The 25,107-nt window shown below is 38.5% G+C and overlaps 1 protein-coding gene across 6 annotated transcripts in view; it reads right to left on the minus strand.

The window, feature by feature from the left end:
• Positions 1-25,107, minus strand: part of SMC1B (structural maintenance of chromosomes 1B) — an 82,890-nt gene that overhangs the window by 24,199 nt on the left and 33,584 nt on the right. For 4 of the 6 annotated variants that reach the window (XM_078449318.2, XM_078449317.2, XM_078449322.2 and 1 more), the window contains 8 exons: positions 23,386-23,468; positions 22,385-22,592; positions 19,485-19,670; positions 18,126-18,305; positions 10,506-10,652; positions 2,853-2,990; positions 2,462-2,578; positions 945-1,051 (listed from right to left, as the gene is read on the minus strand). In XM_078449318.2, the coding sequence (XP_078305444.2) occupies positions 945-1,051; positions 2,462-2,578; positions 2,853-2,990; positions 10,506-10,652; positions 18,126-18,305; positions 19,485-19,670; positions 22,385-22,592; positions 23,386-23,468 (1,166 nt within the window). The remainder of the gene's footprint in view (positions 1-944; positions 1,052-2,461; positions 2,579-2,852; positions 2,991-10,505; positions 10,653-18,125; positions 18,306-19,484; positions 19,671-22,384; positions 22,593-23,385; positions 23,469-25,107) is intronic. The other 2 variants (XM_078449319.2, XM_078449320.2) reach the window with 2 other exon arrangements.

Raw genomic sequence — 25,107 nt, forward strand, 5'->3', positions numbered from 1 at the left:
AGAATGAAATCTACACTGATAATGGTGGAATATTTTGCTGTTGTTGTTGCACTGCTTGTTTCCTTTTAAAACTTATTTGGTTATTTACAGGTAGGAATGATTTAGATGTGTATGTACATACCTTTTTTGGATTTTTTGCATCAATATTATATTATGTTCATTTAATAAAAAGATGTTCATTTAATAAAACTTCCTCTTCTATACCATGAAGAAGTTTAAATATTGAACATTCGTTTAAATGTTAAATGTTGAAGTTGCTTATGCCTTTAAAGTTTGCTGGGATGATTCATTTGTGAAACCATACATGCCTGGTGAATTTGGGGAAGCGTGTGGTGGGCAGAAAGCTTTTTTACTTTCCTTATGGTAACTGACTTCCTCAGATTTTTCTATCCTGGTAATATGTTATTTCTTGAAAATTACACAAATTATATCCATATACACGGATATTTATAAAGAAATAAGTAAATTACTGCCTTATTATTCTTTTAATAACTACTATGTTTGTGTAAGTATATCCTCATTCTCTTATTTCGTATATTTATGCTTTCTCTCTTTAAAAAGTTACTGAATAGGGGTGCCTGGGTGGCTCAGTCAGTTGAGCTACCGACTTAGGCTCAGGTCATGATCTCACGGTCCGTGAGTTCGAGCCCCGCGTCGAGCTCTGTGCTCACAGCTCAGGGCCTGGAGCCTGCTGCGGATTCTGTGTCTCCCTCTCTCTCTGCCCCTCCCCCACTCGTGCTCTGTCTCTCTCTGTCAGAAATAAACATTAAAAAAAAAATTACTGAATAAAAGAATTCTATCTCTATAAGAATATGAATGTTTACTAGATATTTTTTGATGAACTGAAGTAAAGATTCGTTCAGGCACAATTCCCTTAAATTAAGAAATAATAGTTACGTTTATATATGTGTAAGTTGCTTACTCACATCTTCTGATAAAAATACCTTTTTTGATCAATTTCTTGTTGCTGTTTAACATGTTTCTTCTCAAATTCACGAATATTTTCCACACCAATTTCTTCACAGAAGTGTTGGAAAATATCATCTTCAACCTTTTAAATTATTTCAAAAACAACTGGTTTAATAATTAATTTTTAGAAAGTATACAGACAGTGCTTAAATCTAAATTCTTTCCACCAAGAACTTCCTGTATTAGGCTAAATACGAATCTGAAAAGCATTATTGTGCTCTGAGGAGCCAGTGATTTCTTTCTCTTTAACTCCACAAACTACACCCATCGATTTTCAAATTTCTTACTCTGAAAACTAAATAAGAAAGCTCATAATTGGCTTTATTAACGGTTTTGGCTTTATGAAATGTTTAACCAAATCAGAAATATTTCCTTTATGTTAGCTACACCATAATATAACATTCTACATAAATAAAGAAAATATTCTTTATATGTAAGTAATGCTATAGAGTCTTGGGCAATAGAAGCCATGAAGACTGGAACATTGAATTAAGACTCAAAAAGATCTGGAAAAACTAGAATGAGCCAAATCCCAACAAAATAACATTTAACCTCAATATCTTTAAAGCCCTGCATTTATTTATATACAATTACAGGATAAGAGAAACTTGTTGTTTTAAACAGCAGGACATGTTAAAAACTTTCAGGTTTTAGTTGAATATAAATTAAGCATGAATGTGATATCATTCATGCAGTGGTAAGTTATAATTTACATAACTAGACAATCAAAACTATGGAGAGTTATAGTTCTATGTGTTGAGTCCCATGGTACTCTGTAGAGGTCAGACGCTATTTTGACCTTAAACTTTGTTCTGGGCATTGATAAACAACAGAGAGCCCAGGGGATGGCTGCCAGAGCTGGTCTTAAATCCACGGTCAACATACATGATTAAAGCATTAGGGGTACTTAACCTGGAAAAAAGATAATTAAAGGAACATAAGCGTGGTTTCAAAACCTGGGACACGAGGCAGAACTAAAGCAATGAGTGGAAGTTACTCAGTGATGGTGTGACAGACAACTTCCTCAGGATTAGACAGGATCAACAGCGGCATGACTTAAGCCAGAAAGTTCCTGTCATGTTACAAGCAGAGGCTAGATGACCAGATCTTTGTTGCCCCAGAGGCAAGCACTGTGCCTGGTATATACAAGAAACGTTCAAGAAATAATTACCGAGGGAAGGAGTAACTTTAAAAACTAATCTGAATGAAAAGTTCTTTCTTTCTTGCCGTTAAGGGCAGTGGGAGAAGAAAAAGGCTCTCATTTTTACAATGGGCAAGGAGAAGAAGAGGGCAGAAGGAGTAAGTGTGCGCTGGTCATGACCTCTCGAGAGGGGCTGCAGTGGTTCTCCAAAGCCACAAACTCATTTGGCAGACCAATAAAAGCAGGCACTGATCAAACTGCTTTAGTGTATGTGCAAGAAGCCCTAAATCCGGTATCTGGTTGAGAACTCTACCGGACATGCCAATCGGTCATAAATACACGACGCGTGACCTTGTCTATCTCCTTTTGAAATTCTTCGATTCGTTGTTGCCGTTCTTTCACACCTTCACTCAACATAGTACATTGAGACTCAATGTTCAGCAGCTCACTCTGTAGCTGAGATTGTTCCTAATGACGAAAGAGAAAATTTTCTTTTTAAAATAGCTGTTTTAGCTTTAGATGGTGAAGCAAAAAAAGGTGACAGGAATCTTTTGGAATAAAAAGGGAATCCATGAGATAAGGTAACTGCAGGCACACCTGTATATCCAGATTAACAACCATAAAAATATAATCTCAATCATGGGATAAAGTGTAGAAATTACATGGTGTTATAGATATATAATTCCTGAAATTCTCTGTCCTGGTTCTAATCTCCACCAAGTTTTATGTAAGCCCATATTACCCGGTAAAAAGCAGCAAGTTGCTTCTTTTTAATCATCTCTAGTTCACTCTGGGAATATTTGAGTCGTGTATGAGTTCCTTGTACTAGAGTCTGTATGTGTTTCAAGTCAGCTTCCTTGCGAAGTATCTTCATTAGATCCTAACAAGGGAGAGAAACATGAGAACATTTTATAAGAGAACAGCACTTTCATTTTCCAGTGATCTCATAATTCACTGATTTTTATATATAACCACACCCACGCCCCACCTTCCCTTCTTCCCTTTTTAAAATTTATTTATTTGAGAGAGAGGGAGAAAGAGAGAGAGATAGCCAGCAGAGGGGAGCAGAGAGACAGAGAGGGAGGGAGAGAGAATCCCAAGCAGGCCCCACACCAGCAGGGCTGAGCCCGATGCAGGGCTCAAACTCACGAACAGTGAGACTGTGACCTGAGCCAAAATCAAGAGTCAGACGCTTAACCGATGGAGCCCCCCCAGGCACTCCCCATCTTCCCTTCTTCTGATAAGAGACTGGCAACCAAGTACACAAGCCATCTGGAGTGCCCACGATGCCCTACAACAAGCACCCTCAAAAACTAACACACTTCCGAACAGGAAACAGAAATGAAAAACGAGGAATGGGAAGCGTGTGTTCCATACAAGGCACGTAAGCGGCTGAAATGGGATCAGCCTTGCTGTTAGCGCATCCCCTTCCTCCTTCGCCCACCCTATTACTCAACCAGATTAACTTCCTAGTATATGTCCTTCTGTATTTCCCTCCTAGTCTTTACATGAATATATGCGTACACAGAGTCACTTGTTTTACAAGTTTAGAATCATATTGCATATGTGTTTCTGCCTCCTGTTTCTCTCCGTTACTCACAGAAGTCAACTGATAAAGCTCTAGATAATTCTTTCAATGGCTGTGTATTATTCCAGAGTGTACCTGTACCCAAATTATTCAACTGTTCTCTTAATGACGGGCTGGGTTTCTGCCACCGCCAGCAGCTGCAACAACATACTTGTATGTACACCATTAAGTGTTCATGTTTTCATTTCCATGCAATAGATCCTCAGGGTGCGATCAAGGGGTCAAATGTATTCACGTGTTTAACCGCAGCTACCGCTGCTTTGCCAAAGGCTCGAACTCTCCTTTCTATAAATAACGGAGGAGTACATGCTTCTTTACTTCTCCTCCAGCATTTATATATATTTCCAAGCCTTACGGATAGGTATGAAGTAATCTGAATTTGTTTTGTATTCCCTTGAGTGCTATATTCTATACTGAGCATTTTTTCATGTTTATTGGCCAATGGACTTCTTTCCATGAACCGTCTAATCTTATCCTTTCCCCAGATGTTCTATCATGTCTTTTTCATGTCAACTTGGAAAGAACTCTTTGATAAGTAGAGGACCTAGTCCTCATTTTAAACTTAAAAAACTGTATACGATGGGTTTTATCCTCATTTAACTTTTTTACATTCAGGCTTTTAATCTGGAATTTATTTTTGTATTTGTTATTTTATAACAGGGGGCATAGCATTACTTTCTCTAGATATGCCGACACCATTTCCTAAATCATCTATCCTTTTCCCACCAAGCTGAAACATCATCTTTGTTGTACACTAAGTTGTCAGTATACTGGGAGTACTTCTGGAATTCCTCTTCTGTGTCATTAATCTGTCCATCCCTATGTCAATACTACATCAGCTTGACTGCAATGGCTTCTCACGGTATTCTGTACACCAGCAAGAGAAGTTCTACCTTCCCCACTTTTGTCACATATTTTTTTTTTTTACTAATCTTAGGGAATTCTTCATTTGTAAAAATTAGAACGTCATTTTATCAAGTCAAAAAGTCCTCAATAAGGGGCACCTGGGTGGTTCAGATAGTTAAGCGTCTGACTTCAGCTCACGTCATGATCTTGTGGTTTGTGGATTTGAGCTCCGCATTGGGCTCTGTCCTGACAGCTCAGAGCCTGGAGCCTGCTTCGAATTGTGTGTCTCCCTCTTTCTCTCTGCCCCTCTCCTGCTCACCTCTGCCCCCCTCTCTCTAAGATAAGTAACATTTCAAAAAGTTTAAAAAGAGATTCTATGTTTAAAAAAATCCTCAAAAACATTAAAATTTCTTTTTCAATGTTTATTTTTGAGAGCGAGCAAGCAAGCATGAATGGGGGAGGGGCAGAGAGAAAGGGAGACACAGAATCTGAAGCAGGCTCCAGGCTCCTAGCTGTCAGCACAGAGCCCGATGCGGGGCTCGAACTCACAAACCTGTGAGATCGTGACCTGAGCTGAAGTCGGATGCTTAACCAACTGAGCCACCCAGGCACCCCTCCTCAATATTTTAATTAAAATTGTATTTAGTTTTATATTAATTAGAAGATTTCTAACCCAAGAATATAGTATGCCTTTCCTCTTTGTGTTTTTCATGAAGATTTATTTTCTAGAAAAATTTTTTAAGCTTTATTTATTTGAGAGAGAGAGAGAGAGAGAGAGCGCGCACAAGTTGGGAAGGGGCAGAGACAGAGAGGGAGAGAGAACTCCAAGCAGGCTCTGTGCTGTTCACGCAGAGACCAACGTGGAACTTGAACCCAGGAACCCTGAGATCACAGCCTGAGCTAAGATGGAGAGTAGGACGCTTAACCGACTGAGCCACCCAGGTGCCCCAGTTACTGTGTCTTTAGGTTTACAGTTATTCCTGTTGTGAGAATCTTTTCCCACTTTTAGATGTTTTTTGATAATCCAGAGAAAAACTAGAGTTTTGTTTATCTACATAGCCCTCCCATTAGCTTATTAAATCCAGTAGTTTCAAAACTATAATCCTATTATCAGCAAAAAGTTAGTTTTTTTCTTTTCAAAGATTTATACAAATTTCATTTGTGCCTAACTATATTTACCATAATTTCCAAGACCACATTATATAATAATGTTGATAATAGATATCTCAGTCTACTTCCTAATTTTAACACGGTTTTAATGTTTCACCATTTAAGCAATTACACCTGTTAGGTTTGGGTAAAAGCTATTTATTTAAATCTTTTCCACCATTTACTCTTTTAGTCAGCACTTTAATTAGAGCTACCTGCTGAACTTTACCAAATACATTTTTACATATAATGATATGATTTTTCTCCTGCCTTCGATTTGTTATTATAATGGATTATGTTGATCGATCACTTAATATTGAAATGCCCATGTTTTCCTGGAACAAATGCTATTCAGGCAGATGTACTTTTCTGTTACTACATTACCGAATTCTCTATATTGATATTTAATTTGAGAATTATGCATTTATACTCACAGCAGAAGTCATTTCCCAGTTTTATTTTTTTGTATTATCTTCATAATATTTGAAATTTAAGTTATACTAACTTCATAAAATAAGCTGGCAAGTTTCCGTCCTTTTCTATAATCTAGAATGCCTTAGTGAAGACTAGAATTATATTAGAAGTCACCTGGAAACCCACGAGGCCCAGAATCCTCGTTTCAATTGCGGTGAAACACATACAACATTCACCACCTTTACCATTTTCAAGTGTGCGGTTCAGTGGTGTCTAAGTTGCATGTCTGTTCTTCTCCAGAAGTCTTTTCATCTTGTAAAACTAAAACCTTTGCCCACTGAAGAACTCTACGCTCAGTGAACAACAGTCCGTTCTCCGCACTCCCGAGCCCCGGCACCTGGCAGTCTACTTTCTGTCTCTCTGAATCTGACTACTCCAGGGGCCTCACGTACGTGGAATCCTACAGTATTGGTCTTTTTGTGACTGGCTCATTTCATGTAGCATCACGTCCTCAGGTTCATCCACTGTGTGGCAGGTGTTGGAGTTTCCTCCCTTTTTAAGGATGAGTGTTTCACTGTATGTACACAACACATGTGTTTGTCCATCCATCCAGCGACGAACACGTGGGTTGCTTGTACTTTTTGTCTATTGTGAATAATACCGTTAGGAACACGGTGTACAACTATCTCTTCTAGACCCTGCTTTAAATTCCTCGGAGTATACACCCAGAAGCAGAATTGCTGGATCATACAATAATTCTAGTTTGAATGTTTAAAGTAGCCACCACACTGTCTTCCACAGCTGCTATTTTACATTCTGGGCGTGTTTATTCAATGGTGGGTCACCCAGCTAGCAGTGGCTTAAAAAAAATGTGGGCTTATTTTTCTCACACAAAAGCGGTGTGATGCGGGCTGATGCAGTTCCTCAACAACGGCATCTAACTTTTAGTTTCTTAGTACAGTGGCTTTATCCTCATGCTTGCTGCCTATTGGTGCAAGATGGCTGCTGCCTCCCCAGGCCTCTTGACTGAATTCCGATAAGGAAGAAGAAAACGCAAGTGACAATACCAATAATTCTACCTGTATCTCTAAAACGGTCACGTGGCCACTGGTAGCTACAATGAAACTTAGGAAATCAAGTTGTCTTAGTTTTTTTATGATTCTGTAATAAAGCCAAGCAAGAAAGGAAGATGTTATGGTTGGGGCCTGGCCAGCAGACTGCACCACTGCCTAACTTTTCAAATGTCCCACTTCTTTTCTAGTTGGTCAGTCTGTCTATGTATGTATGTATGTATGTACCTATCTTCTTTTAAGTAGGCTTCATACCCAGAACAGAGCTCAGTGTGGAGTTTGAACTCACGACTGTGAGATCAAGATTTGAACTGAGATCAAGAGTTGGACACTTAATTGAGCCACCCAGGCGTCCCTATATTTATTTTTATATTTTTAATTATATTTTTCTGAAAATCTTCCATTTCTTTCAGATTTTTGATTTTGTTATTACATAGTTATTTGCTTTTAAGATTCTCTTTAAATGATTTTAATTTTCTCATTTGCAGGCTGTATATTTTTGCCTCCAATTTTTCCTCCCTTTATTAAAATTGCAATTTCTTAGCCTTTCAAAAGAACAGCTTTTAGATTCACTAGTCTTTTTTCTATTTTGACTTGTGCTCTAATTAATTTTAGCTTAAAAAATTACATTATAAGTTTTTTTCTGTTTATTTTGTGGCTGTTGTTCTAATTTCTTGAAGTAATAAATTCCCTTATATTGAATCTTTCTTCTGAAGGTATTTCCTCTTGATGTAGCTTTTATATGTCTCACAGACTTCCCATTTACCACTTTAGAGACATGTTGTGATTTGCCTTTTCATTACTTCTTTGATCCCAAAACTACCTATAAGTACATTTCTTAATTTCTATGCAAACAAAAATTTTTTTAGTTGTTACTTCTAACTTAATTATAATCATGGTGACCTTTTAAAAAACTATTGAGATTTCTATTATGGACAAGTATATGATCAGTTTTTATAATTGTTTCATGGATATTTTAAATATCTCACATTTATTGAGTACTTTGATCAGTGTTCTATAAAGTTTACATTTATTCACCCACTTAATCCTCTTAACAGTGCTGTGAAGGTGCTTTGTTACCCCCACTCTCAGTTCAGGGTCCAGGGGAGGAGGCCAACCATAAAGAAATCTGGAAGGTGATAGAAATGTTCTAAATATGATTGTGGGGGCAATTACACGACTACATACAACTGTCAAAACATACTGAATCACACACTTAAAATTGGTGCCTATTACTGTATATAAATTACACCTCATTAAAGCCAACAAAAAGTCACACAATATATTTACAACATATATGACTAAGAATTAATTTACTTATACAAATAATTCTTTTTTTTTTAATGTTTTCTATTATTTATTTTGGAGAGCGAGCGAGCGAGCGAGCCAGGGCACACACAAGTGGGGGAGGGGCAGAGAGCAAGAGAGACACACACACACAGAATCCGAGGCAGGCTCCAGGCTCCAAGCTGTCAGCGCGGAGCCTGATGCGGGGCTCAAACCCACGAACCATGAGATCATGACCTAAGCTGAAGCCGGATGCTTAACCGACTGAGCCACCCAGGTGCCCCGAAAATAATTCTTAAAGTAGGTAATAAAATAACAAGCAGCCTAATAGAAAAACGTGCACAAGAAGAACTTTATAGCAAAAATTACAAAGAACCAATGAACATATGAGGAGATGCTCAACCTCAGTTATAATTTAAGAAATGCATATTCAAACAATCAGATTTTTTTTTTAACCAATCAGGTTGGCAAAGATTAAAATATCTGTTAATATCCAATGTTGCCCTCTAGGGATATACACATTCTACTACAGGTTTTCTTTTGATGGGAATTTAGTAACATACATACCCTTAGACATGGAAATTCCACTTATAGGAATTCATCTTAGAGATGTATTTATACAAAGATATTTTATTTATTTATCTACTGTTTATTTTTGAGAGAGACAGAGCGTGAGCGGGGGAGGGGCAGAGAGCGAGGGAGACCCAGAATCCAAAGCAGACTCCAGGCTCTGAGCCGTCAGCACAGAGCCCAACGCGGGGCTCGAACTCACAGACCGTGAGATCATGCCCTGAGCTGAAGTCGGACGCTTAACTGTATGAGCCATCCAGGCGCCCCCAAATAAAGGTATTTTAAAGAATAACAACAAACACGTCTACAGTACTCACACATGCCAGATACCATTTTAAGTATTTTAACTGGGTTATCTGATTTAATCCTTAAAATAACCCTAAAAGGAAGGTACTTTTATTCTCCCCATTTTACAGGCAGGAAAACTAAGATACAATGGGGTTAGGTATCTTGCCCAAGGTCATACTGCCAGCAAGTGGCAGAGCCAGGATTCAAACTCAGGCAGTGTGGCTACAGAATTTATCCTCCTAGGTACTTCGGTTTTCATCCTCTAAAGAACATGTAATGAGGGGCACCTGGGGAGCTCAGTTGGTTAAGCGTCCAACTCTTGACTTTGTCTCAGGTCACGATCTCCCAGTTCGTGAGCTCGAGCCTTGCGTCAGGCTCTGTGCTGACAGTGCGGAACCTGCTTGGGATTCTGTCTCCCTCCCTCTCAGCCCCTCCTCCACTTGCTCTCTCTCTCTCTCTCTCTCTCTCTCTAAGTAAATAAAAATAAACTTAAAAAAATTTTTTTTAACATATAGTGATGCATCATTTGTAATAGCAAAAACCAACACATCCATTATTGGAGACTGGTGCAATAAACATAACCTATGTAATGAAATACCAGGCAGGATTCATTAAAAATAAGTGGTTCTCCGGGAGCCTGGGTGGCTCAGTCAGTTAAGCGTCCGACTTCTGGCTCGGGTCATGATCTCATGAGTTCGAGCCCCACGTCAGGCTCTGTGCTGACGGCTCAGAGCCTGGAGCCTGCTTCGGATCCTGTGTCTCCCTCTCTCTCTGCCCCTCCCCCGCTCGCATTCTTTCTCCCCGCCAAAATAAATAATAAACATTTAAAATAAAAAAGTCATTCTCTGTGTGCTAAGATGAAAACATGTCCGTGTCATAACATTAAATGAAAAAGCTTGTTGCAAACATTGTTTGTAGCAAAAGTCTATCATAAAACAAGCAGGAAAAATAATATATATACTTGCATATACAGAGAAAATTTCCAGAGGCTATATATCAGACTGTGTTTAGCAAATATCACGGAGATGTAAGGATAGGTAAGAGAAAGATTTTTATATTTTAATTTATTCTATTTTGCTTTACTTGAATTTTTTTAAACATAGTCCTTGTATTAGCCCAAAAATTTGTTTAAAAACACAATTACTCTCCTTAGTATGCCACAATGTCTACAGCATGGGCTTACCTTTAATTCCTGGATCAGCTGGGTTCTTCTGTCTTTTAAGTTCTTTATCTCCTTCTCATCCCAGCATCTAGCCTTGTATTTTAAGTCACTTGATCCTCCAGAGATCACCCCAGATTTTAAAAATAATGTTCCATCAAGAGCTACTGTCTGTAAAATTAAAAACATTTTATCCTGGAGAGATGTACATAAGGAAGATAAAGATTGGACATAATATGGAAATTTTTCCAGCTGAGAATTTATAGATGAGAAAAACCACTTAATGAAATTTATGAATAAAATACCCAACTTATGAAGAGACAGACACTAGCCAATAAATGAACCACAAATACAAGTCCTGTTTTGCTAAGGCCCAAAGCAATTCTAGGCAACAGATTAGCAGCCATTAAAAAGTTCCAAAGTAAATTGTACATTAGTTCCAAACATATGCAATAATGAGAGGCAAATCTGGTATCAAATAGTTTGCATTATATATTCCTGTGTTTTGAAGAATTTCTTACCACATGCCAGTGGCATATTATGAAAACAGCCTTAGATACCAAGCATATCACATTCTCCCCGATGCAAATGAAACCGGGAGGAAGAAAAAAATTTAAACAGAGTCAGAGGTACAAAATAGCTTCAAGTTTACAGTCCAGTGAGTAATCATATGCTTTATGCAGTAAATGATTCTCAGTGTTTTGCAAATGTTTCTAATTATTTGGTGAAAGCAGGTGCAGACCAACTGTGTAAGACTAAAACCATGCAATGTGAGCTTAAAAAAAAAAAAAAAAAAAGAAGAAGTCAACAAATAGGAATCTCTTTCATTCCTTCATTCAGACAAACATTCCCTGCGTGCTACTGTGTTTGAGACGTTCCATACCGGGGACCGGAGTGACCAAAGAAGTGACATATGGTACTGACCCTCAGCAAATCACTCTCATGGGGAAAAGAAACATATCATTACAACATAAAGCGATGAGAAGCTAGAATCATACTCAGAATAATCTGGAAGCATAGAACTGGAGGATTCCAACCCAGCTGCTCTGCAGAAGGCTTCCTGAAGAGGCGAAGGCTTCCACTGTATCTTGTCAGAGGAACTAGTTAGACGTAACTAGCTGTATTTACCAGAAAACTCAGTTTACTTGTCTCACAATTACAGAGGTACGCGTTCCAGGGTTTTTATGGTGACTCCAGAGTTAACAAAAACCCAGACTCCTGATAGAATCCTTAGTATCTGGATCACTCTTCAAGGGAGACAGCCTTGTTATTTTCCGGAAGGCTTTAGGGGCTCCTTTCCTTCCCAACTGTCGGCCTGGCAATCGGTTTGCTCATGGTCTGAAATGGCTCTGCGGAAAAGCATTACATCTTCACTGGATAGCAACAGCAGTGGCATGGAGACTGAGCTCCTAACGGGAAGCTCTCTCTGAGCGGGAGGGCAGTTTGGGAAGCCCACTGGTACACACCTTGCTGACTCCCCTGACTTCTTCACAACAACGTGCAGTGATATGGAGGCAGCATCCCTCTCTGGGCACGCTTTCAGCTCGGGCTATGTCTGCCTGGCCAAGCCGTATTTCATTCACACTGAGGGAAAGGTGAAGAACCACGGAGGCTCCTCTCCTTTTCTGCTTTTAAGTTCTCCACAAAGCTTACTTTACGTTTACACTATGTGTCACCAGGATGTGTATGTCTGTATCTCTTACGTGACCGTTTCAAAGTCATTTGGCAGTCCAGGAGAACCCTACAGCTCCAGCTACTGTGTCTATGTTTCACACAAGGAGGTAAAGGTTCTATTAAGAAACTTTCCTCGCAGGACTAGTGATGACTGCCATTTACTTCCAATTGTCCCTCCTAGATTGTCACGCAGGAAGATCAGGCTTCTGTTAGTAAGGAAAGCAGGGAAAGGGATACTAAGCAGGCAACTGCAGTCTCCGACACACACAGGTAGGAGGTAGCCCAGAAAAGGGCGGTGGTGGAATGCAGGCAGCGGGGCACGGACACGCAGACTGTGCGTATGTGCATGTGTCACAGGGGTGGGATGGAGACAGAGGCAACGTGAGTTTGGAATTCCTAGAAAGGAACGCGACAGTGAAGGAATAGCACAGAGGTACGGCTAGCAGGCAGGGCAGATCGTGGAGCTCTTTGTGTGCCCTCACGGGAAAATGGGGACTGAACACCACTAAGGACCAGGGAGTTTATGGAGGGCGTGGAGGGGATTAACATGGAATGGGATGGTAGCACATAGGAGACAGAGGTGATCGGACATGAGCTTTAAACAGACCATTCTGGCAATTATTTGAAAAATAGACTGGCCCAATAGACTGGGATTATAGAGGTTATGAGGAAATCCTTGGGGAAAACCAGAACTTCATTTAGCTAGAATAGTGGCACCAAGAATTAAATACAGGAGATGAAGATTTAGAAAGAATATTAATTTAGTTTCAGACATACTGATTTTACAGTGCTTGTAGGCTGGCACTTTATTTACTTATTTATAATGCATATTTTGATTACTTTCTAAAAGAAATTAGATTTTATAAATCATAATAAAGATTATAATAAATATAAATATGCAATAAGATAGCCTCAAATAAATAACTAGAGATAAGAATAACCAAATATAATAATCCATAATGAGAAATCACTGAAAAAGAGAAAATGGGAAATCACTGAATTCAATTAAGCAAGCAGAAAAACAAAAATTATTCAATATATGATATTGGGATAGGTAATTAACCATTTAGGGGAGAAGAGCTAATACCTATCCTTAATAATACACATCAAAATAAATTTCAGATTAAAATTAAAATACAGAACCGGTACCACCAAAAAACATGGGAAAACTTAAGTAAATATATATTTGATTTTACAGCAAAGACCCCATTAAACATGTAAAAACCATATGTACAAAAGTTAAGAATGATAGAACTGCTTCCTAAACACATAGCTTACATACCATAGTACGCACTAGATCTTGCTAGCGTATGGATGCCAGATTTAGCAAAGAGAGAAGCAGCACGCCCAGTTACATGTGAATTTCAGATCAACAATGAAAAAAATGTTAATACAGGTGGTACGTCCAAATGTTTTCTCTGGTAACTCCAGGAGACAAGTTAGGGATGGCTTTCATTTTCCTTTCTGAGCTCTGTCTTCCCAAATCTCTGAGTTGCACATTTATTAACTTGTGTATCTGCTATACAAAAACCAAACATAACAGTGAGGAAAAACCTCACCGGGGGCTGGCGTGGACAGGGGCACAAAAAGCTCTGCGCTAATGACAATCTGCCATATCATGCATGGGAGTACAACGCCAGCGCCCTCTTCCCAGCTACAAGTCAACTTCTCCTCTTTGAGCAGGGGTACAGTTTTCTGAGGCTCTTTTTACTTCATTGCTTGGTTGGCTGCTGCTGTTGTTACTACAACGGTTGACTACTGCATATAACGTGCTCGGCACAGTACAGAGATGCTGTTTAGTTCTATGTTCACAACCCCATTAAGTAGATACTATTTCCATTGTACAGATAGGGACCAAAAGATATTAGGTAACTTGCCTAAGGCCATACACACGGACCAAAGCCCAAGTTGGCTGAACATCTATCCCCGTGTTCTCACCGACCATGTTATACACTTCCTTCAATTCCAAAAACATTGTGAGCACCAATCACAGAATTATGAATCTTACTTGTTTTAATAGTTTCTAGGTTTATTAAAATAACATTTCTTCTCAAGGTAAATGTAATCTCCAACAACCTATTTTCATTTGATTTACAGTCAAATTCCTATTCCAGAGGACTATAATTATAACTTCCAGCCTGCAATTTCCTTAACTTAAATCTTACATTAGTTGGTCAGGGTAGTAATCCTAGTCGGAGGTCACGTTCCTGAAAAATACCTTGGCTGGCACAGTTGGGATTTCATGACAGAAGAGTGGGAGGAATTTCTAAATAACACTAAATGAAACTTCTAGAGAGTATGTGCTAGAAAAAAATTCTTAGGCATTAAACACTTATTTTGCAGGATTACCAACCAATCCACTGAATCAGCTTCAACTGTTTCAAGAATAGCGTTTCAGCCTTATAAACTGCTAAGGTAGATTCTCCCATAAATTTTTGTGTTATGCAGATTCTACATATTTGTAACGTTCCCTTTCAGTGGTATGAAAAATAATATACTTTAACATTTTATTTCTGAATGGAAAAGATATTCACTGAATTCAAAATCCAAAAGACACAAGACTGTAGAGTGAAAAATTTCCCTGGCCCCTACCACCCACATGCCCTCCCCAGAGGTTATCAATGATGTGATTTTCTTATGCATTCTCCCAGAATGTTCTTGCATAAACAGATGCATGCAAACGTCTCTTATTTCCCCCAATGTTTTACACACATGGTAACACACTACACACTAGTCTACATATGACTTTTTTAAAAAACTGAATACATCTTGGAGGTGGTCTCATACTTGCACATAAAGCACTTCACTCTTATTTCAGGTTGCACATTATTAGTATTCCATTCTATGAACACACTACTTTCATTGAATTAGTCTTGTCTGGAATGTTTCCCATTTTGCCTGTTACACAGAATGGTTCAATAAATAAATCATTTCATGTACATGTGAGTTCATCTGTATGTGAAGTTCCTAAACAGTACAACTGGTAGAACAGCCCTTCGCAGAGCTGATAGGAATTTTATACTCAGAGCAGGGGATGGAAGGGTTTCTCTCCTCACACGGTGTTAGCAAACTTTCTAATGTTTAATCAACCCGACAGGTGGAAAAAGCATTGAGTGCAGTTTTAGTTGGCATTTCCCACATAAAGGGAGAATGAGTTTTCACATAGAAGAGCAATTATATTTCTTTCCACGACAATACGTTTGTTCAAATCCTTCATCCGTTTTTCTGCTTTGTGTTCTTTTTTTCCATTGATTTATAGGAAAATTTGCTCTTTACTCTGAGCTGCAAATATTATCCCTGGTTTGCCATGTCTTTTGACTTTGCTTGTGGTTTGTGCCATGCAGAATGTTTTATGTGAATTTACCCATCTTTTATGGCGTTGGGTTTTTTTTTTTTTTGTCATACTGAAAAGGTCTTACTGTCTCTGACATTAAGAATAAAGCCCTGGGGCGCCTGGGTGGCTCAGTGGGTTGATCGACTGACTTTGGCTCAGGTCATGATCTCGTGGTTCGTGGGTTTGAGCCCTGTGTCAGGCTCTGTGCTGACAGCTCAGAGCCTAGAGCCTGCTTCTGATTCTGTGTCTCCCTCTTTCTCTGCCCCTCCTGCACTTATGCTCTGTCTCTCTCTGTCTCAGAAATAAACATTAAAAAAAAAAATAAAAAAAAAAATAAAGCCCCCATGCTTTCTCTTAGTAGACTTAGAGTTTCATTTCTCGCATTTATATTTTGAATCCATCTGAAATATATTCTGATATAAGGTATGAAATTTAGATTCAACTATGTTCTGTTCTAGATGGTGCCCAGTTTTTAAATTTTTTTTTAATGTTTATTATTTATTTTTGAGAGAGAGACAGACAGAGTGAGAGTGGGGAGTGGCACAGAGAGAGAGGGAGACACAGGATCCGAAGGAGCTCCAGGCTCCAAGTGGTCAGCCACAGAGCCCGACGCAGGGCTCGAACTCACAAACCGTGAGATCATGACCTGAGCTGAAGTTGGACGCTTAACCCACTGAGCCACCCAGGCGCCCTGGTACCCAGTTTTTTCAATTTACTGTACCCTGCATTTTTTTTTGTTTAATGTGCATAATTTTTGGAAAAATGATCTTTTCATAAATTACTAGCTAGCTAATGACATTTTTCTGGGTCTGTTTTTTGCTAACCATGTTAAAAACATAAATATATCTTTCCATATACTTTTTAAAGTAAGTCACCCAACTTATGGGAAAGGAAACAAATTATTATTGTTTCTCTGGTTAAGGGGAATGGATGGAATAATCTCATGCATTTAAAGAGAGTCCAGATTTTAAAATGTTATATAAATTTAAAAATATTTAGAAATTGAGTTATCATAAAAATCTTGATGACCAAACTATGGCTAGCAGAACTGCTATAACTTATATTATGTAGTTCATATATACTGTATAGATTATAAACTAGCCCAAATATCATTTTGTGATGTCACTTGCAGTATTTGAATTTAAAAACATTTTAAACCCAATATCGAGTCTGTAAGGAAGATATCAAGTCCATGGAAAACCAAAAGCACAAACTGAAGACATTTTCTGTGAAATGTGACGTCTACACAGAAAATTCTTTAAGTGGAACAGGAAGAAGATATAGTCCCTGAAATATACTTAAGATACAAGTAAGACAAATGAAGCTAATTAAAATTTTGAAATAATGAAAAGAACGAGATACAGCCTAGAGGAGTAAGGCGTGTTACTGTGAACAAGATATAGGGCCGTGAAAGTTCGTTGAATGAAAGAATAAACAGTCTTATCTTCATGTGACCTCTTTAAACTGACCATACAAATCTTCAAAATCAATTTACAAACATATTTTACAAACATACAAAAATCAATTATAGTATAAATAGGTAGCAAAATATCTTAGTAGCTCACTTATGATACCTCCTTAAATTTAATGTGTAGAAGTCAATGACAGTGATCAAATTACGATTACTGAAAGAAGTACTAAAATGTATGAGAAATTAATCATGTTAGGCAAGTTAATAAACTCAACACTGGAAATTCCTACTTCTCATAACAATAGCCTATTTTGGATTAATTTGCAATTCTGGACATTCCAGATCTGATGTGTAAATTAGCTTAGCACTAAATAAACAAATAACTGGCACTTTTTGAGAGCTATTTGCTAGGCACTGAAATGGCATTTGCATGTTCTTACTTAATTTGACCCTCTAACCCTATGAAATGGGCACTATTATTTCTCCGATTTTAAACGATAAAATTAGATGTGTAGAAACTCTCTGGAAGGTGTATCATTAAATACTAAGTAGCATCACTGGTCTTACCTCATAACTTATGCTCTCAGACTCTATAATTCATAACAAATGTAGTTAAAAAAAACCCTATGTCAGATAATTTGAGGAATTTAACACTGCTTAACTAAATATAAATTATTCAACTGAGTAAAACGGTATTTTTTAAATAAAAATTATCCTCTTGAGATTAGCATTCAGTAAGCTCATTTCAATTGTGCTATCCTTAGAACTTCAAGTGTGCCAAAACCGTGAATGTGTAAAAGGACAATGTCTGCGTTGAGCTACGGAAGAATTAATATAAAATATAAGCCCCTAAAACCTTTTTCCCGGTATCCAGAAACACATGTATGATATATGAAACGCCAGGAAAGTCAGAGATGCACCAAGGACATTTACTGCATGTCAGGTTAAAAAAAAAAAAAAAAAAAAATTAACTGCATTAGGCTATGATTACAATAGATCTAATTTCTAAAATATAATTTATGATAACAGGGAATACTACAGAAATTAATTCTTTGAAAATTCAACGAGACATTTTAACAATCACCGAAGCCATAACTGTCCTAGGTTCTGTTAGTTTTCCTTCTAAAAGAGAGCATATGAGCATATATAAATATTTGTGTGTATAGTATGTTAGTCTTATAAATACTGCTTCAAATTATCCCAAGGCGTGATCTAAGCCTCTTACTTTCCGTCTTTCAGGTCCACCGAATGCAATATGCCTTGCTTCCTCCACAGTCTCACAGACAAGGCCATTTCCACATACGAACTGAATTACTTTCTTCAGCTGAGGAAACTGAGTCTTTATGACATCAATCATCATTTTACAGCCTTTAATCTCCCTCAGTCTTTCATTGATTGGCTTGATCTGAAAGGTTAAAAAATACTTGTTATATTAGATACACTAAAATAAAAATGCGATATTTAGTACATGCTCAAAAAGCATACATAAGCATGACAGCAACAAATTAACAGAATGAACTTATATGCAATAAAATTTGACAAGAACCTGATGAACTATATCCCACTGACTGGCCCACATAACACTGAAAGAAAACACACTTGAGCAAAAGCCAGAAGATACAATTTCCAGATTCAACTCTGCCACCAGCCAGCTGGGCCAAAGCAATGGCTGACCAGGGTTCCAGGCTCTCAAAATGAGAAAATCTAATGGGAGATAACGCCCATTTACGTATGTGTCAAGAGAGTGGCACATCATGGAACTCTGAAAATCATTTTAGGCTTAAATGACCAGGAAAGCCTTCAGACCTTTTTCGACATGACTTTTAGGCTGGGCGTGTGAACAGATTTTTAAAAAGTGTCCGCGATGATTACTGGAAAACAGCAGGTAGGTATGACCTCACTGTTATGAGAACAAGCCAGTGAGAACTAATGACAAACAAGGCGAGGAGTCAAGTGCAGGGCAGTCCAAGTCTAGGGCACAAGCTCTAACCGCTACAGACACTGCCTGCAGCTCAGGGTCTGGAAAGCTGGACCAAGCAGAGCATTTTCTCTAGGAGGCGAAAAACCAGTAAAGGACGGCAATTATGATAATGACAAGCCTCCTGCTATGGGAATTTACTCTGGATACTCTAAGGCCTCTCAATACATTAGGCCCCAAATTTTGTCTGCTCTACCAAAGACTGGTACGTGTTTCCTGCGATGTATGTAAATATGTGATTGCATATTTAACAACTGAGACCCAGGGTCGGCATTTCAAGGACAGACTGGTATGTCTTAACTGTTCCTACCGTTTGCTACAGAACAAAATAAATTGCTGGCTAGCAGGCAGAGTGGTGTACCACTAGAGTAATGTCCTCAAAATCATCAAGGTACACTTACAGCAAAACTAAATTAGAAAGAAATGATATTAAATCAAGAACTACTATGCTTTGCCTACCAATACTCTAACAGCAGCCATTTGAGTGACTAACAGGCATTCAAGCTATGACTTTTTTTCTATCACTGCCTAGTTTTAGGCAATAAAGACATGCTTTAAAGACAAGATTTTGTCACCACTAAGTAAGAAACATTACAAATCTCTTACATCAAGGTAATCTAGAGCAAGGAATGTCTCCGGTTCAGCTCTTTCCTCCTTCAGAAATCGAATACAATCTTTTGCTACCTTCTCAGAGGCTACAACAATGGCAACCATGTAGCGACCAAAAAGTTTAGTAACAGCCAGTTGGTATTTCTTATGAATAGGGTGGCAGAGGTCAAGCAGTCTTCCAAACTTAGCAGGTTTCAAAACAGGAGAAAACAAACACATTATTGAGGGACAAATAATTCACTGTTTTTCAATGTAACAGAGCATAATGAACCATAAACTAATTTTATAGAACTATAAATATCATATTTGAACACTGTCTCATTCAAATGGACATAGGTTTAATTAGGAAGTATCCATTTAGGTGTGCCACACTTCATTTAAGAGTAACGAGGAGAGACTAGCCTTACCAAGGTATCGAAATGCTTCACAAAGCCACGTAACTCATCCACTCTCTGGGAGTATTAAATAAGAATCTATGAGGTGCCTACTACACGCAGTTTACTGAGCTAGAAATTGTGTGACCATCACTGAACGAGTGACCTTACAAGGCTTTCAGTCCAGTAGAGAAGATATAAATGATAATTATAAGCATGCACAAAATACGGGAATAATATACACTGTGATAACACAAAGTATCCTGAGCGCATGTAACGGGGACCAGGTTGACTGGAGAAGCCAGGGAAGTCTTCCTATGAAGAAGTGTTATATGAGATCTGATGAATGGCCAAGAAGTAATTAGACTGAAAATCAAAAACTTTACTAGAAAGTGTCAGCATATCAACCGTCCCGTATCATCACTGCTCCCTAGAATATCTGAAGATTCAATTTTACATCTTTCTACTCTTTCTTCATTTAATAGGTTCTATTTCAGGAATACCAATTTCTTTATGATAGGGCATCGTTGTCTTTAATATTCATTACCTTGCTGTTTGTATTTTTCTTCTCCGCTCAACCTGTGATTAACTCAAACCTCACTTCCAGGTCAGTCATTTGACTTTCAGCTACATAACCCATTCCTCGCTACTTGCAATTTACTTATTAGTTCAGCAATAATATTTGTTCTTGATTTGTTTTCTTGGCTCTATGGTTTACTTTTTATTTTGTTTTAGCTCAGATGTGAATCTGGTTTTATGAATTCAAGCTCTTATTAAATTTTCCATAGCACACCATACTTAAGGGGAATTTTGTTCAGTAACCTTCTTCCAGACTAGCCTCTTTGACTCCTAAATGCTTTTTTAAACATTTTATTTAAACAATTTTTTTCAGAGACAGAGCGTGAACAGGGGAGGGGCAGAGAGAGAGGGAGACACAGAATCTGAAGCAGGGTCCAGCTCCAAGATATCAGCACAGAGGCCGACATGGGGCTTGAACCCACGAACTGTGAGATCACGACCTGAGCCAAAGTTGGACGCTTAACCAACTGAGCCACTCAGGCGCCCCATTCTAAATGCTTTTTGAATTACTCTTTCTTTTTATTATTGCAGGTACCTACAGCTGTCGTATTGATTCTTTTCAACTTGCTTACGTGGGCAGCTCTGTTCAGACCTTTCAGTTGCTGTGGTGGATAACTTTCCTGATCGCCTCACCTACAACTGAGAGCACCAAGTGGTGGACTAAATTAGGTATTTTCTGTTTTATCTCCTCAGTATTTTCTGGTCTGTTTTCTATCACCTAATGGCGTGGAGGATAGGGGCAAGTGAGAGCGGAGTTGAGGCTGTGTAGATCTTTTGTCTGAATACTCGAGCTTTGCTCTTTCTTCTGAGTTTTTAATTAATATCCAATACCAAGGTTCCTCTGCCTCGGGGGAGGAGGGAAAATTCCATTTTGGGTACAGGGTTTTGAATTGGCCTTTACTTCCATCTAAGAACATCAGAGGTTTATGTTTCCTGACCCGCTAGTTTTGAATCAGAAGGAAACAAATATATATAATATATATACACACATACATACACACACATACACACACACACACACACACACACACACACACACACACACACACACGTATATACTTGTGTTTACTTGTTGCTAGATTAAGGGATACTAGGTGAGAATTCTCAGGAATTTGTCAGTTTTCCTTCTGCAGAGTTAAGAACAAGAAATGTTCAATTTTTTTTTCTTTTTTTTTTTTTTAAATCATGGACTATCACCATTTTCTGAAGTTTACGGCATTAGATGTAATAGCCCCGTTCCTTTTTCGGTTGTTAAACTACTTTTTAAAACTAGTTTCGTCATTCTGTTTGGTACTGGGGGGAAGGATTGTGTGACCCAGCCTTATTCTTCCCCCATCACTACCTAGAAGACCAGTTTCAAAACAGTTCAAGAGGTTGCCAGGGCCAAAAGCTAAGAACAGGCCCTCCTAAGAGAAGGACTGCACGGTGTCCCCTGGTGTTAATGACAAGAGAGTGAGACACCACAACCCCGACAGCAGAGGAAGTCATTCTGTGAAGCTGATGCCCCAACAACCGGAGCTGTCCTGCAGCTAATGAAATGCATCAGCAGAAGTGGATACACAGATTTAGAGAATAAAACATCATTATTTCAAAAGTATGCCATTGAGGTTAACTGAAAATATTAAAAACAAAACAAAACAAAACCAAGAAGAACATGAGGCTTGAGGCGATGTGTTGTGACCTATGGGGATAGTGGTCGTAACTCAGACTTTCTGGGTCATACTGTTAATGTCCAGGTTTCTCTCAGATAATTACTTATCTTTAGACACTGTTGGAACTTAAATTTTGTCACAATTATCTACTATTATATTTTAAATACAAATAATCAAACACAAAACTAAAAGACTTCTGAAATAATTCTGCTTCCTAGTAATGGTAACTTTTAAAATCCCAAATAAGAAAGCTTAGCCCTTTTGTTTCAATTAACTATTCACTTCTAATTACCACAGAATCTGGGTAAAGTCTTTTAAGGTGTTCTAGAACTTCTGCTCTCTTCTGCTGACGTTTTCCCTCATGGTTATCAATTCCAGCATTCTGCAATTCACTTCTAATAAGGTTCAATTCTTCATTAACTTCAGACATTCTTGATTTTGTGTTTTCAATTTCAACCACTAGGGTTTCCTCTTGCTGTTTTTTCTCTTTCAAGCAATCCCTACATGATAATAACAATAAGTTACTACCAAAAAGAAAAAAAATTAATTGCAAGATACAACATACTGTGGTCTGGCACTGTAGGGGAATGGAATAGTGCTTATCAATTTTAAATGATGAAAACGACAATAAAATAAGCTCAGCACCGGACATGGGCAAAGAGATTTTGATCATTCTTTGTTGATTCAGAAGATACACATTTCTGAAGACTGAGAAAGTGAAAGTAAGGATAGATCACTATAATCAGAGGAGTCGTTGTGGGCTTAACAATAAGTAAATGCCAATGAAAAACAAAAATCTTAGTGGGAGGACAATCGGGTCATGCCAGCTATCGTGACATAACTTATTATAAAACATCAATACCAACATTTCAAGTTTCATCACTTGAAAGTTTATATTTTAAAACTTAAATAGTGTATTTACTTATGTGGTTAAGTATAATTTTTAATCATCTACAATGAAATGAAAAAAATGGAGGAGTGAGGGGCCCCTGGATGGCTCAGTTGGTTAAATGTCCAACTCTTGATTTCAGTTCAGGTCGTGATCTTGCGGTCATGGGATCGAGCCCCACGTTGGGCTCCATGCTGAGTATGGAGCCCGCTTGGGATTCTCTCTCTCTCCTTCTCTCTCTGCCCCTTCCCCGCTCAAAACAAATAACCATTTTTTTAAAAAAGAAAAAAACCGCAGGAGTGAGAACATTATGATACAGTGGAAGCTTCTATGTCACAGAAATACCCCGAATATACCAGCCCCTTGAGACATAAGAAAGCCACGAGAATTTCCCCTGTACCCACATGCATGTTTTCGTATATTCTTCCAACTTCTCTATTCGTTTTTTATGATCTTCTATCTGCTCTTTTATTTGTTTTAGATTTTCCTAAAACAGGAAGAAAACTTAAAATCAATTACAGCAACTCCAAATGAAGTTATTTTTCACTATCCTCCTAGAAGTTACTAGAGAATTGTAAAATGTTCTAAACTTGAAATATATCAAATATAACCATATGAAAACACCTATAAGAGCAAGGTTTAACTCTGAAAAGACAGTAAAGCATAGAGCTTTGAGTTTGTAAGGGTCAAGGTTCAAATCCTGGCTCCACCATTCACTAGATATTTGGCAACTCCAAACTCTAAGGGTTGATCTTCAAATATCTACACATTTCTTATCTGTCCCTCAAACTAATTCATTCAATAAATATTTATTCCCTGGCTGCCATGTACTGGGAACTAGAGATATAATAATGAACAGGATAGAGTCTCTGCTCTCAAGGACCGAGGGCTGGTGGGAGACACACAAGTAGACAGTAATTCTAGGGCAGCTACTTGGTGTTACAAACAGCATAGGCACCTGGAAGGCAACCATGGGCTTGTGAGACTAGGACTTTGCAAAAGTCTTGCTCCATTCACTGTATCACTAAATACAAGTGCTGTACTAGCCTTCAAGGTTTCGTATCTAACCTTTCCCGTATTCACCCCGTGCACTACAGCCAGATTAACCTTTCTGACTCCATTACTAAGTGATCTAAAACCAGGAGCGTACCAAAGTAAAAACAATTCCTTTTCAGTATATAATAGCAGATGAAATGACAAAATTTTCATCTGGAAAAGGAAAAATATATTCTATGAAGATAATTATGTCATTTTACTCATTTGTAATACAAATTCACTGAAGAAACATCTACTGTGCTAGGTGCCGGAGTTATAAAAATAAGCAAGACATAGTTCCTTTTCTCTAGAACTCACACATTTCACAATTAGAGTCGTTATACTGAAATTCTATTATCACAAACTTAAGAATTCCATTCAAAGAGGGGCGCCTGGGTGGCTCAGTCAGTTAAGCGTCCGACTTCGGCTCAGGTCATGATCCCACAGTTCACGGGTTCGAGCCCCGCGTCAGGCTCTGTGCTGACAGCTCAGAGCCTGGAGCTTGCTTCCGATTCTGTGTCCCCCCCCTCTCTCTCTGCCCCTCTCCTGCTCATAGTTTGTGTCTCTCTCTCTCAAAAATAAACATTAAAAAAATAAAACTTTCAACAACAAAAAAGAATTCCAAAGAAGCAAAAACAAGATGAACGAGGCATACCAAATTAAGTCAATCGGAAACACCTGCCTCTGCCTTTGCTCTGGCCACTCCCAGGCCTTGTATCACGCCAGCTGGGCTCCTCTGTGGTCAATACTTATCAAGGTCACCATCTGTTACGCCAAGAGCTCAGAACAAACTTCAGATATGGCTTAGTTTAAAGAATGGGCTTTAATGAAGAAAATGGAAAAGGCCAGGGTCTTCCCATGGAGAAGTGGTTAAGGCCTGGGTGTTCTGCTCGACACACAATAGAGGATAATCAGACTGTTTTGGTACCGGGTCTTCTGGATTTCAGATGCCGGCTGATCACGCAGTTGTCTGGGAGAAGCAAACACCGCCCAGAACCTTGTGATCTCAGGATCTGTGGGAAGTTAAAGCTCCTCCCGTCCTGTGGGAAACTGAGTCTGGGTACAGACGTCTCCATCTGTCTCCAACCTGA

The sequence above is a fragment of the Panthera onca genome, chromosome B4 (assembly GCF_046562875.1).
Source record: "Panthera onca isolate mPanOnc1 chromosome B4, mPanOnc1 haplotype 2, whole genome shotgun sequence".
NCBI classification, from domain to species: domain Eukaryota; kingdom Metazoa; phylum Chordata; class Mammalia; order Carnivora; family Felidae; genus Panthera; species Panthera onca.